Source organism: Oryza glaberrima, chromosome 10, assembly GCF_000147395.1.
Source record: "Oryza glaberrima chromosome 10, OglaRS2, whole genome shotgun sequence".
NCBI classification, from domain to species: Eukaryota; Viridiplantae; Streptophyta; class Magnoliopsida; order Poales; family Poaceae; genus Oryza; species Oryza glaberrima.
The window spans coordinates 6,107,853-6,121,558 of record NC_068335.1 but is presented as its reverse complement, the minus strand read 5'-3'; the positions used below and the strand labels follow the sequence as shown (position 1 = coordinate 6,121,558).

The following is a 13,706-nucleotide window of genomic DNA, read 5'->3' as shown; positions in this document are numbered from 1 at the left end:
ATAAATTTGTTTGGTAACGTGGATTCCACGTGCATGCTGACTAGTATAGCAAAGTAAAGCTCATGCTGACTAGTCACGCCCACGCATCCTCCTCTTCTATCCATTGTCCATCAGCAAGAACTTCCTCCCATGGAACGGCCGGAGTGAGGAGACCTTGACAAACTTAGTTTGCTTTGTTTACATGTAACTCACGCCATGATTTTCCTAGCAAGTAAGAGACGTACACTTAAGTCCGAATTGTCATATATATGTTACAACAATTATGCGACATGCATGAAAATGCACATAAAACATCAGCTACTGCTGGCCACTAACGATGATGGGCGGCAACTCGTGCACCCAAAATATTACTCAGTAACATTTCAACTCAGCTCCAGCAAGTACCTGCGATCCACATAGATCAAGGCGACGTGCCACGCTGATGCAAGCAAGCAAGCAAGCAACTACCTTGATTTCAGTTTTGCAATATACTACTAGGAAAATGATTTGTTGCCACGAAAAAAATCGTGGCAACAATGCTAAAATCGTGGCAATAGATACATATTGCCACCATTTTAAAACCGTTGCTAGCCGTGGCAATAGAAACAGTAGCAATAGGTTATTGCAACAATTTTTATCTAGTGGCAACAAACTTTGATAATGCCACAAAATAATCGTGGCAAAAAAAACATATTGCAACACTTAACATCGTTGCAACAAATAATTATTGCCACCACTTCGTGCGTGGCATTAGTTGTGCTTGCCACAAAATAGTTTCGTTGCAATATCTAATATATGTTATTGCCACATAGCATTAATCGTGGCAATATATCATATGGGTTATTGCCACTAAAATATTTTTGTGGCAATAAGTATTATTACAATGAAATGAATTTCTTCTAGCTTTTATAGAAAAGAAATTGTGTTACATCAGTAATTGGATGGATCATTTGGTACTATTGCAAGATGAGTAGAAATATATGTTAAATGGCAAAACCCTTGCAACTCATGCGCACAAGAATTATGATGTCTGATATTTCCGCGAATAAGACATAATATATTTCAGATACCCAAAGTAATGATGACAATATGAGTATGTTAAATTTCCAAATGCTAAAATACAAGTTGTCTGATAAAACTAAAAGTTCTGAAACTAATGAGTTTGTAACATTGTTGTCGAAACTAGCTTTTCTAGCCATCACTTGTTTGATTTTGTCGTGGTTTGCTCCAGCCATTCAACAGTAACAGAGTTGATTGTTCCTCCTGTACAAATGTATGGACATATAGTTACAAGTCGTATTTAAAGTAAAGAAAGTCACCATGTAAAATGCAGAGCTATTTTATCTAGTTTTCTGCTAGCATGTATAGTTACCAAAACTTCATAATTTCTTCAAATAAAGGACATTGCCAGAGTCTGCAGTGCAACTAATTTTAGTATCTAACATGATTAAATTGAGTTAGAAGTCATATGCCATAACTATCATGCCACTGTATGGACATGTGTGTTCTTTGGATTGATGGAAACATAAACAAATGTGATTAGTGCTCACTATATCTGACATTTTTTAAGCCATGCCCCTGTTATTTACTGACTTGTGAGACCCACTGAAATATATATGCTTTGTTACATATGTGGTGGCTATATATAGTACTGTGTTGCTAATCATTTATATGGCATGCATGCTTATCTTAGTTAGCTCAGATAAACAAAACAAAGGCCTATGGGGCAGTAACAGAAGCTTAGATGCCCCATATACTAATAAACTAAACAGGCAACTGTTTTTGTCAGCAAAGGGGACGTGCCAAATACTAATACAATCCAATGAGTTAAGTAGCAAAAGTACCAGATCATTACCTGGATGCTACACCAAACCCCGAGCTGATTTAGATATTTCTTTCATTCATTCTTCCATTTTCTCCTCTGGCCTGTTACAAGATTTGGCCATACACAATAAGAAATTATTTTTTTTACAAACAGACCATGAGCAGGAAAACATATTGTAAATTTTTTTGCAAAAGATCATTTCAACATAGCAGCTTGCTGAAGATTTGTAATTACCTGATCAGTTCCGGACCGTACAAAATTTCTAGCAACATTCCTAAGATGTTGTGAAGAAATATTTTGCCGGGTAGTACTTGTTGTTCCTTGCAAATTAGCGCTGTTAAAAAGTGCTTTCACAACTGTGTTGTTCTGAATGCTTCGAGCCTTCTTTGTTGTGTCATGTGGTTCTCTATTCTCAGTTGGACAATCTATTGCCAGATCAGACTTCACACCATAAAACAAGAAATATATATATTATGATTCCACATTTGACATATATAAGATATCAAATATTGGTGAATGTGAACATTTTGGCAATCATTACCTGTTGTTCCGATGCTACGCTTTGCGTAGTAATCATTTTGAGAATATCCTCCCGTAGCATTTCCCTTTCCTTACGTTCTTCTTCTTGCATTTTAAGCCTTGCATTCCGTTCTTCTTGTTCAAATCGAAGCCTTTCATTGCGCTCTGCTTGAAGTGCCTTATCACTTTCTTCTTCTCGAGCTGCAAGTTTTGCTTTCAACTCCTCAACCTCAGAAGAGAGCTTATCATTCTGTTGCTGGGTTTCAGAAGTTACACGAGCTTGTTCATCCAATTTAGCATGCAACATTGCTGTAGTGGTTAGAGGTTTAGCCATGTAACCTTGTCCACGAGCTTGAGATGTTTTACAACCTGTAGAGTCCCTATAGCATGCTTGGAAAACAATGTTTTGCTCTTCATTTGTTACTGCATTTCCTGTATCTGCTTCTCTCTCACTGATCTCATTGTGTGCATTTTCCTAAGAGGAAAAGAATGCATATGTTACTCCAATGCACTACAATAGCGAACAATAAAATATTTCATAAGAGAATATTTCTTACATAGACATCCTTTGATGCAATGTTCGACCATTCACCATTCCTCGTATGAGTAGCTTGCCATAAGTCAAGTATGCTTGGCTCTTCCCCTGTTTCCTTATCTCTCTGTAAATACAAAGTTATACCATGTTAACAAATAGGTCATTTCTCATAGCAAAGATAACTAAAATACTAGATGTACCTTCTCATAGCTGGTCTGTGAAAAAGATTTCGCACCAGTAACATGAAGAGTCCTCTGCTTCTTACGGTTTTCAGAATTCTTTTGGCTCATCTCCTGTATCCATAAATAGAAGTAAGAGCATTGGAAGAAAACAAAAATTTACAAAATCAAATGTGTAAATCATATAACCTGGAATTTTTTATCAGTCCCAAAATAGTGTATCAGATATTCCCATTCCAGAATGTTTAGTTCTTCTGGCTTATTTTTAAATCGCAGACCATCCGTACTATATGCTTGGAATGTAGCATGCAAATTTGAGCGCCATCCTTTGTAACGCTCCCTTGCAATGTCCCTAATCTTGTTCCTTGTACTTATTGTGTCTGCGAGGTCCCACTTAGCCTGACAAGAGAGAAAGTAAATTAGTTTTAGCTATTTAGAAATGAACTGTGTTAACGACAATAAAGGCATTGTACTGACCAGCACATCAATAACTATAGATTTTTTCACTGTCTCATGTATATCTTTCCACTTTCTAATTCCAATTAGTGGTGCCTTCTTTTTTGTATACATAACAACTTCCTCTACGAAGGAGCGGTGGTTTATTCCTATGGGACCTCCCAATCTCGTAGAGAATTCAATTTGGAGTTTCTGAGAACCACTACTGAATCTTTTTTTAGCCACTTTAAAACCTTTATGTGTACCACGCCCTTTCTTGTGTGATTGGTCTATATCTGCAATTTATTAGAAATAGTTTGCATATTAAGACAATAGTTGTGTTGATGTTCCATACAAATGAAAAGGAACATATGAAATAATGATTTTGTAACCGTACTACCTTCTGATTGTGTACGACACCGTCGAAGCATGAGATGGCCAATCTGTTGGTGATGGATTTGTATCGTTGGTTTCCAGATCATCAAGGTCACTATGTTGTTCAGAACTAACATTTGTTGATGAACACTGACCTGCAACAGATAGTTTTTTTAAAGTATATCATGAAAATGGCAATTAATATGAATATGCAGTGCATATGGTTGGGCAAATTAGTTACCCCTCTCTTGTTCCCTGCGTTTTCGGAGTGTATGTAATATTTGTACTCTAGCCTCTGAACTCTTGTATGCTTTGATTGAGTCCTCTCGGAATATTGCTGCGCATGCTATATGACAAAATATTTTTTAGTTAATTGCTGCACTTCTTGAATATAGCGCTAACGACTTGATGGTACCACATTATTATGGAGTTGAGCACTGAAGTTAACTCAACAGAAATTAAGAGTTATCCAAATATACTTACCTTCTCCAGCTTCATCTGATTCAGATCTAGCCATTTCATTCGAGGACTTGACAGATGTTATGCTAACACTACTATCCACGCATGCTTTCTCCCGCTTCACACATATTCTGACCTTCTTTTCACTTTCATGGGCTGCAACCATTCTTTGCACATCACTGTCAGTTTGTATTCCTACTAGAGTGGCCATTGAACTGCTCTCTCTCTTCTTGTAGTACATGTAGTCCAGTGCTGTGAACCCATATTCTTGAATCAAACCAATTAAGTTGAAAAAGCACAAAAGGTCCTTGTCCATTTCCCACTATACAAGTTCATGTTCTGGAGCTGCCCCATCGAGTTGAAGAATTATTGTCCAGGTGTCCTCGGCCATCCTACACACCACATAGAAAAAACACCAAGTATTAGTTACATGAAAAACTCTACAATATGTATATATTCAGTAAAAAGTGGTGAGCTAAAATATTCTAGATGTCAGGTAATAGAGAACTACAACAATAGCGTCCCATTTTGAATCATAGAGAATTGTATGAGAAAAATTCTGAAGTAATACACGCAGGAGAAAGAAGTTGGAAACCGTGCAACAACAGAAGTAGAAGAAGCAGAGGTAGAGGATGCAGTAGCTGGTTGCAAATCAGCTGTAGAGGAAGTAGTAGTAGAAGAACATTTAGTATTGATAGAGAATAGTATACCTTACACCTTGAGATGGCTGAAGTCTTTGTGTGCAGGACGTTTCAAGTCAATTACAAAGAGAGACTATATATATGCACCCTTCCAACCCTGTGCTGGTGGATCTGCAACAAAAATGAAAAAAATTGTGCGAGTTTCTTTTTCTCAGCATATTTCAGAATTGCAAATAAGAAGTTACTGTGCTGCCATCAAATAAATTTGACAAACACAATTCGTGCAAAAACAAATGATATGAATGCTATGTGAGGTAGCAAAATAGCAAAACGTATCACACATAATATTTGTAAAGCTAATACAAGGTAATAGAGGCAGAAAGCCAGCACCACTAAGATTTTTAGATAAAAATCAATAACAGAGAAAAAGATTACACAAAGAATTCATCATCTGAGTCCTGGTCTACTAAATGTGTAGGTGCAACGTGTCCATCGTCAATGTAGATATCATCCTCTTCCTCATCCTCTTCTGAATCACCATCCTCATACGTGGACTGGGCAGCATGTGCTTTTTCAATTACAGAAGCATCACCACTTACTCCTTCCATATCAATTCTACTCCAGTTTGTGATATCTTCATTAGTTCGTGGTATGTTCATTTCTTCCACTCCCACATTAATTGAGTCAATGTCAGCTTCCATCTCAGCTTGAGGCATGGCAAAAAGGTTTCTAGGCTTAACTCTTACAACAGTGGACCAGTTTGGTTTGTTTACATCTTTCACACAAAATACCTGCTCTGCCTGAATGCTCAGAATGTAAGGTTCATCTTTGTATCGAAATCGAGTTGTATCGATGTCAATAATTCCAAACTTATCCTTTTTAAAGCCTCTACCTTGGTTTCTATTTGTAGGAGGAATATCATACCAGTCACATTCAAACAGGACAACCTCCTTATCCAATCCAAACTCTAGAGCAACAATTTTTCTAATCACGCCAAACCAATCAATATTGCCGGTGCTATCGTCACCTCTCACAACTACACCACTATTTTGGGTATTGAGGTTGTTTTCTATGCGAGCTGTTCGAAACAAAAAACCATTAACCATACACCTGTTGTAAACACGTGCTCGATGGTCAGGCCCTCTAGAAAGTGCATATAAAAGATCACTTGTTTTTCCTTCTCCATGGAGTTTGCTAATCTGGGCTCAAGAATACATGGAAATTATTAGTTTTCTATGATAAAAATAAGTCTCAATGTAAACAAAAACTAAAATATGTAGATCATCCTCACTTTATTTTCAAACCAATCTACAAATTCATCTTTGTGTCGCTTCTGAATGTTACGTGGATTCTTTATTTTCAGTTCATCAATGTGTTCACTACAAGAAGAATATATTGGTTGAGTAAATAAAATTAATGAGCATGACATTAAGGAAAAAAGCACAAAAATATCATACTTGACCCATGGAGTCGCTTCCTCACAATTTGTTAACAAATAATGCCTAATTTGTTTCATAGGTGAACCCCTTCTTCTTGCGGTCTATTGTGGAGAATATGCTTAGTCCTGATGGTGGTTCATTTATAGTTGCACTTTCATGTCGCCCTGGCCGGTTAAGTTTTGTATCAATGTTATCCAAAAAGCGAGAACAAAAGGTCATGCACTCCTCTGCTACAAAACCCTCTGCAATGGAACCTTCGGGGTGGGCTTTGTTCTGCACATAGCCTTTAAGTGTACGCAAATATCTCTCTATGGGGTACATCCATCTATAACAGACAGGTCCTCCAAGTCTAGCTTCTTCAGCAAGATGAATAGGCAAATGCATCATGATATCAAAAAAGGCTGGTGGGAAGATCATCTCTAGCTCACAAAGAGTTTTGCTGATTGAAATGCTCAATTTCTTCAAATCTTCATCATTCAACTCCTTGGAACATATTGCATTGAAAAATTTACTAAGCTCAATCAATGGAACTACTACTTTTTCAGGCAATATCTTGCGTATAGCTATGGGAAGAAGTTTCTGGAATATAACATGACAATCATGAGTTTTAAGTCCAGACACCTTACAACCCTTAACATCCACGCATCTCCTTATGTTTGAGGCATAACCATCAGGCATTTTAACTCCTTCTAAAAATTTGCATAAATAGGTCTTCTCATCCTTACTCAAAGTATAGCATGCTGGTGGCAAGATGTATTTATCATTTTGCACCAAAGGATGTTGATCCTCTCGTATCCCCATAAACTGCATGTCAAGACGAGCCTTCAAATTATCCTTGGATTTACCTTCCATATCAAGCAAAGTGCCAAGTACACTATCACAAATATTCTTCTCAATGTGCATCACATCCAAATTATGCCTTACAAGCAAAGTCTCCCAGTATGGTAACTGAAAGAATATACTTTTTTTTCGCCAGTTGTACGATCTAGTTTCCTCGTCGCGCTTTCTCTTCTTTGTGGCCCGCCCAAAAATGACTTGATCAAAACTTTCATATTGTTTTAGCACTTCATCACCTGTTAATGGCACTGGTGCAGCTCTCTTTTCAACCTTATTATTAAAACACTCCTTGTTTCGCCGCCACTTGTGGGTCAAAGGCAAAAAGCGGCGATGGCCCATGTAGCAATACTTATGCCAAAACTTTAACCAAAAATAGTCAGTATCTTTGTGGCAGTAAAGGCATGCTAACTTTCCTTTCGTGCTCCATGCAGATAACATTCCATAAGCTGGGTAGTCATTTATTGTCCATAAAAGGGCAGCACGCATCCTAAAATTCTCTTTCTTTCCAGCATCCCATGTCAAAACACCATTTGACCAAAGTTCTTTGAGCTCATCAATCAAGGGTTGTAAGTATACATCAATGTTATTTCCTGGAGATTTAGGGCCAGGTATAAGCATTGACATAATCCAATACAGTTGTTTCATACACAACCAAGGTGGCAAGTTATATGGGACTAATATCACAGGCCACGTAGTGTATGAAACACTCATTATCCCAAATGGATTGAATCCATCGGATGCAAGCCCAAGCCTAACATTCCGAACATCAGATGCGAATTGTGTATGTATATCATCAAAATGCTTCCATGCTAATGAGTCTGCTGGGTGTCTCATTGTGTCATCACTCACTCGACCCTCCTTATGCCATTTCATGTGCGACGAGGTAGTCTCGGTCATATATAACCGTTGTAATCGAGGAGTAAGAGGGAAGTACCGTAGTATTTTGCGTGGAATACGCCTCTTGGTTCTACAGCTAGAATTGGCCTCGCTTGTGGTACTAGACCCTTCTTTCCATCTACTTTCATGGCAGATTGGACATTCATCTAAGTCTGCATACTCCTTCCGAAATAGCACGCAATCATTAAAGCATGCGTGTATCTTTTGGTAGTCTAGGCCAAGGTCTCTAATAGCCTTTTGCACTTTCTCTAGGCTATTCGGAATGCAGTGGTCTTTTGGTAGAACAAGCGAGAACAGTTCAAGTATGGCCTCCAATGCCTTGTTACTCATCCCAAACATGCATTTAATCTGAAAAAGCCTAACAATGAAAGACAACTTAGTCACCTCCTTGCACCCTGGATACAATTCCTTCTCAGCATCTTTTAGTAAATTAAAGAATGCCTTAGCGCATTCATTTGGTTCTTCATTCTTTCTACCTTCTGCTTCAGTGGCGGTAACATTCCCATCTTCAGTGAAAGTCCCACTGTTATCAGCATAATTGTCTTCATGAGTACTTGAGGTGGCTTCAGGATTAGTGCCCCTTAATAGACTATTGATCATATTACGAACTGCAGCACCATCATTTGTGACGTCATCAGCACCAACTCCTTCAGTGACATTGTCATCATCTGAATCTTCACCGTGGTAAACCCACTGTATGTAACTTTCATCGAATCCATTCCTTAGCAAGTCACTTTGCACTTCGGAGCGTGTTTTGTGTACCACATTAAGGCATCTTGTACATGGATAGGGGGCATTATCCCCAGGATTATCATCTTGAAATGCAAAATTTAAAAATTCCTGCAACCCTTTTTGCCACTCTGCAGTTGTCCTACTCATGCGCATCCAACTCCTATCTACTGACATGCTTCCTGCTTATCACTATACAATATTACTAATAGTATCAAACCACCCATTTAATGAAAAAAAAACAAGGAAAATATGGTTGGCACTTTATGATCTTAAGGAAAATGGAGAAACTGTGTGAACATAAACTCACCTTGCCAGAACTTGTCTCTGTAGGCTGACCAGAAAAAATATTCCTGTACAAAGATATGAACAGATAAATTAGAACTAAACAAAATCATGAGGATTTGAGCTGAAAAATAGACATTGGACAGTAACAGATATATTGGTATTCCCATGGAAGGTGTTTCTTATTTTTCAAAATTCATATGAGAAATTGGACAAACTGAAGAAATTAATAAATATGAGAGACCGTGTATAGCAAATTTGGATATTGTGCAGTATAACCAAGGTAACCTTGTGGGAGACAGAAATTCAGAAACAAAGACAGAAATTCGGAAACAAACATAACTCATCTGAGCTATTCTACGCTAGCAATGCTCGCCCTGCCTGCTCTGCTTGCCTACTAAGATAGCTAATCTGAAGTTCTAAACTACTCACTGTCGCTGCCGCTGCGGCCGTCACCCCATCTGCAGCAAGCAACATCCTTTGCTCTATGTTACCGAGATACAGGGATACGGATATGGATAGGATACATCATTTTCTGAAAAACATGGATACGGGATACGTCTATATATGTATACAAAAATAATATGAATTTATGCCTGGGAAATCAATAGCACTAGTAAAAAAAATAAATCATGTCTTCCAGTCTGATTTCTCTCTATCTTCTCCAATAACTCAATTTAATTACCTCCACAACCCATTGGATGGCAACTTTGTGCCCTGGCCTACGTGGTAGTGTGGTGGCGATGGCATAGGGCGTCCGGCGGTGGAGGCAGTGCTATGCCCAGCGGCGGCAGCGGCAGCGGCGCGACGCGGCATATTCGGCATCCGACAATACACCCGGCTTCCGTCAACGGCAGCGCTGCGCTCGGCTTCCATCGACGGCGGTGGCGCTGCGTTCAACTTCCATCGATGGCGCCGCGGCCGGCCCCCCATCTGCAGCAAGCGACATCCTCCAGCTCCGCTTCCTCGTCGACGCCGGGGCCGAAGCCGACCCTGTGTACCCTCGCATCCTTCCATTGTAGTGGCTCTCTCATGCGTTTACTGAACCCTCGTCTTCCCCAGCGAACCCTCGTCTTCCCCGGCGGATGTGGCGCCTCTAGCCGGGCACCTCGCTTGGATCCCTCCCGCACACATCTCCGGCATGTTGCTTGTGGAACTAGGGCTGGAGGATCAGATCGGGATGAGGAAGATGAATTGGAGGGGATGCAGGCGTCATCCGGTCGCCGGCGCAAGTGAGGCGGCACAGAAGGCGGTGAGCGCCGACGGATTGGGAAATTTGGCTAGACCGTGAAAAAAGAAATTGTGTATTCGATGAGGATGAGGGGATGAAAACGGAGGATACCTGAAGGCTGAAAGCTGAATCACTGAACGGAGTGGAGGAATTCCTCGTGACGCGGTTGACGGCGGCACCGTCGCGGTGAAATCACCAGGCGCTGCTCCTCCGTGAGACTTTAGAGTCACGGGAGCACTGCCCAGCCGTGTGAATGGAATAGATTAGATTGATAAATAGTACTAATAACTGAACTAACTTTTTTGGGAGTTAATCGATCATTTCACACGCCCAAAACCGCGAAACACAGAAATATTTTGCGCTAAATTTTGGGAGGTTCGGCTGAGTTGTGGCAAATATTGTGTGCTTATTGCCACAAAAATCGAAGTCGTGGCAATAGGGCTTGTACGTTGCAACGATATTTTTTTTTTTGGTGATAGCTTAGTTTTTATTGCAACGATATTTTATTTGTGGTGATAGCTTATTTTTGTTGCAACGAAAATAAAAGATATTACAACGATTATACATCGTTGCAACAGAATATACTTATTTGCCACGAAAAGTTTTATCGTGGCAATAGTATGATATATTGCCACCAATTATTTTTCGTGGTAATACTTTCGTGGCAATAGCTAATTTTTCTTGTAATTAATTATTATATCTCCTTTTACTGATGAACCTGGCGTGTAGGAGCATGCCAGCTTTGATCGCGACTAGCGAGCTGAGGTCTATATTATGCCCGGTACGTTACACAGCAGCCTGCATCATCTAGCCATGGATCAGTACACCTCAACCCCAGTCGCGTCAATCCAATTCGGGGATCAGAGCAGCGCCGCCGGAGCCGTAGCCAACATTGGCATGTCCGTGGCCCAAGGAATAATTCGCAGCAGCGGACCATCCAAAGCTGTGTAGATCTGCACAGGTATAGCTCATACGCTATCTTCTTCGTCCCGTCAGACGGTTTCTGAAGAAGAAGCTTCATATCTGAAATGGAGCATTGGCTGCTCCTTCTCCCGGTCTTTATCTCTGAGCCAGCACCGCCCACCGGCTCTGTCATCGACATCGCCGCCCACGTCTGCCTCGACATCCACGCTGTCGACTGCGACGGCGGCGACTCGTCTAAGCGGCAAGAAGATGGTCGTCCTCGGCGCCAGCGTCACCGCTGTTTCAACAGGGCCGGTCCTGGGTTTTTGAGGCCCCAGGACGAAAATTTATATAGAGGCCGCCATATATATATATATATAAACTTATATGGAGGCCCCCATATATATATATATACATATATATATATATATATACATACATATATACATGGGAGCGTATCATATGCACACAGGCCCTCGCGTGTACACACCGTGTATACCAACTAAAAATTATCACAAAAAATTCTAGGAAAATTCATACATGTACTTTCAATAGTATTATATCTACGTGCAAAGTCGCATCTTCAAATTCATTCTACATAGAGAATAAAAAAAAGATAAAATTCTGACAAAATTACACCCTTAAAACTATCAGATTTTTTGTTTTTTTTGTTACAGCTAAAATATAAATAATTTGACGTTAAGATTTTAACCCTAGGTGTAATACAATTGAAAGTATGGGTATGATTTTTTCTAGATTTTTTTGTGACATTTTTTAGTTGGTGTACACGTGTGTACACCTGAGAGCCTGTGTGCATAGGATATGTTGCCGTTTTATATTCCATTTGTTTCATAATTTAATAAGCATTAGTAGGATAAAGGTTGTACCATAATATAAGAATTGCTGTGGACTAATTCGAGTGCACAAAATCCATAAATTTTCAGACAATTAAGTGAAAAAAAAATCAAAATTCAAATTCTGACTAAAGGGAAAAGATTGGTTCCATGCTTCTATTATGAAAAAAAGTGAGTATATATGAGTAGATATTCGTATTGGCATAAAAAAGTTTTATTTTATTATATCATAAATGAAAAGTGTGCACGAAGTGAGCGTAGCTTAATTGGTTAGATTCCTTACCGTGGAACTAGCTATAGCCTACCCGAGTTCAAATCCTAAAATTGACACAATTGCTTGTATTTATGGCTATGTATTTATGGCTAACTATTCTTTCAGTGGTAGGCAGCATTCCCGTTGATAATGAGACGTTTGTTATGACTTTGTTAAGATATATCAACTTGGTCTTTTGAAAGTGCATAGAGATATAGAGATATAGAGTATGCGCGTGTGCGTTCATAGGCCATGGTGACTTTGTTGAGATGTACCGGTCTAGTCTTTTGATAGCTAGGGTGTTTGTGTGTACGGTCAAAGCGGGGAGAGAGCGTTTTCATTCGTAATGTGTTTCTCGAAAAGAAGAAAGAAAAGTATGCACAATCTCTAGTCTGAGCAGAGATATGATTAGTTAGGCATGCTTAAAGATATGGAAAAGGTATGGAAAAGTGATTTGGAAATTTGTTTTTGTGATGCCTATTATTGAAAAGGAATGAACGAATAATATAGGTTATATTAATTTATATCCGTACGTAGAGGGCTGCGAACTTGATAATTTAGTTAATGCATGCATTCGTTGTATTCTTCCGCATCATTCATTTTTCAGCATTAATTCCATGAATTGCAATAAACTATTTTTTTTTGTAAAGAATCGCTTTGTGATGAAAAAAAAAAGAAGCATTATGGTTTTTGTGAAACATGTCGCACCTAAATTTCGCCATGGTGTAGCTAAACCGCAATGGTTAAGTTGACTGACAAATTAAAATTTTGATAGGTTAAGTAAACTTTGTACTGTACAAATTAAAATTTCGCACGAGTATACATAAGTTACATTTCTTTAATATACGATTTTATTTTAAAAGATGAGCACATGGGTGCGAACTGACAACTCGTACTTAGAAATGATTCTTGTCTGAATTACCAGCGATCTGCACAATAACCATATGACCCGCATGATTGGATTTCAGATATATTTTATTGTTCCAAGGAGCAAGACATATCTTTACCAATGTGCACCAAGATTTGGGAAACAAAACCGTTCCAAGCAAATGGATGTTTCTCGTTTCCGTTGGAATTTTATATTGATCCGTGCGTTTGGAACCAATATTGTACTACTCTGCATAATCGACTTAGACAGCTAATCGAAGGATATATACAGGGATTATTGAAACAATTTTCATGAATCATACGTATCGTGGAAACATATATATAATGTCCTAGAGCTTGGGAATCACGTGGGTATTGCACCTTTCTTCCTTTTTTTAATTACTTGTTGCTTAATTTCTATGTAACGCAAACAACAGGGTGCTTGATACATCAAACAATTATGC

The 13,706-nt window shown here is 39.1% G+C and overlaps 1 protein-coding gene across 9 annotated transcripts; it reads right to left on the bottom strand.

Annotated features, from left to right (window-relative positions):
- Positions 1–805: 805 nt before the first annotated feature.
- Positions 806–10,594, bottom strand: LOC127786321 (uncharacterized). 9 transcript variants are annotated; one of them, XR_008019947.1, is made up of 17 exons: positions 9,820–10,465; positions 9,567–9,669; positions 9,160–9,202; positions 6,405–9,031; positions 6,239–6,326; positions 5,017–6,146; positions 4,331–4,698; positions 4,089–4,193; positions 3,873–4,002; positions 3,515–3,768; positions 3,227–3,436; positions 3,059–3,151; positions 2,881–2,982; positions 2,346–2,798; positions 2,039–2,245; positions 1,835–1,905; positions 808–1,242 (listed from the first exon to the last, which is right to left on the bottom strand). XR_008019947.1 is itself a non-coding variant. In XM_052313681.1 (16 exons), the coding sequence occupies exons 6-15, from the start codon at positions 4,367–4,369 to the stop codon at positions 1,864–1,866; spliced, it is 1,635 nt and encodes a 544-aa protein (XP_052169641.1). In that variant the 5' UTR covers positions 4,370–4,698; positions 5,017–6,146; positions 6,239–6,326; positions 6,405–9,031; positions 9,160–9,202; positions 9,820–10,457; the 3' UTR covers positions 825–1,242; positions 1,835–1,863. The 9 variants fall into 9 exon arrangements, 3 of the variants coding, with proteins under 3 accessions (XP_052169641.1, XP_052169643.1, XP_052169642.1); XR_008019951.1 differs by lacking the exons at positions 9,567–9,669; positions 9,820–10,465 and adding an exon at positions 10,477–10,594 and having other exon boundaries at positions 6,405–9,041; XR_008019950.1 differs by lacking the exons at positions 9,567–9,669; positions 9,820–10,465 and adding an exon at positions 10,477–10,594.
- Positions 10,595–13,706: the final 3,112 nt, after the last annotated feature.

Coding starts and splice junctions, on each gene's coding strand:
- LOC127786321 (XM_052313683.1), bottom strand. CDS start 4,369: ATGAAATGGCTAGATCTGAATCAGATGAAGCTGGAGAAG. Junction 3,437..3,514: donor CTATAGTTATTGATGTGCTG/GTCAGTACAATG, acceptor CTCTCTTGTCAG/GCTAAGTGGGACCTCGCAGA. Junction 2,983..3,058: donor CACAGACCAGCTATGAGAAG/GTACATCTAGTA, acceptor TTGTATTTACAG/AGAGATAAGGAAACAGGGGA.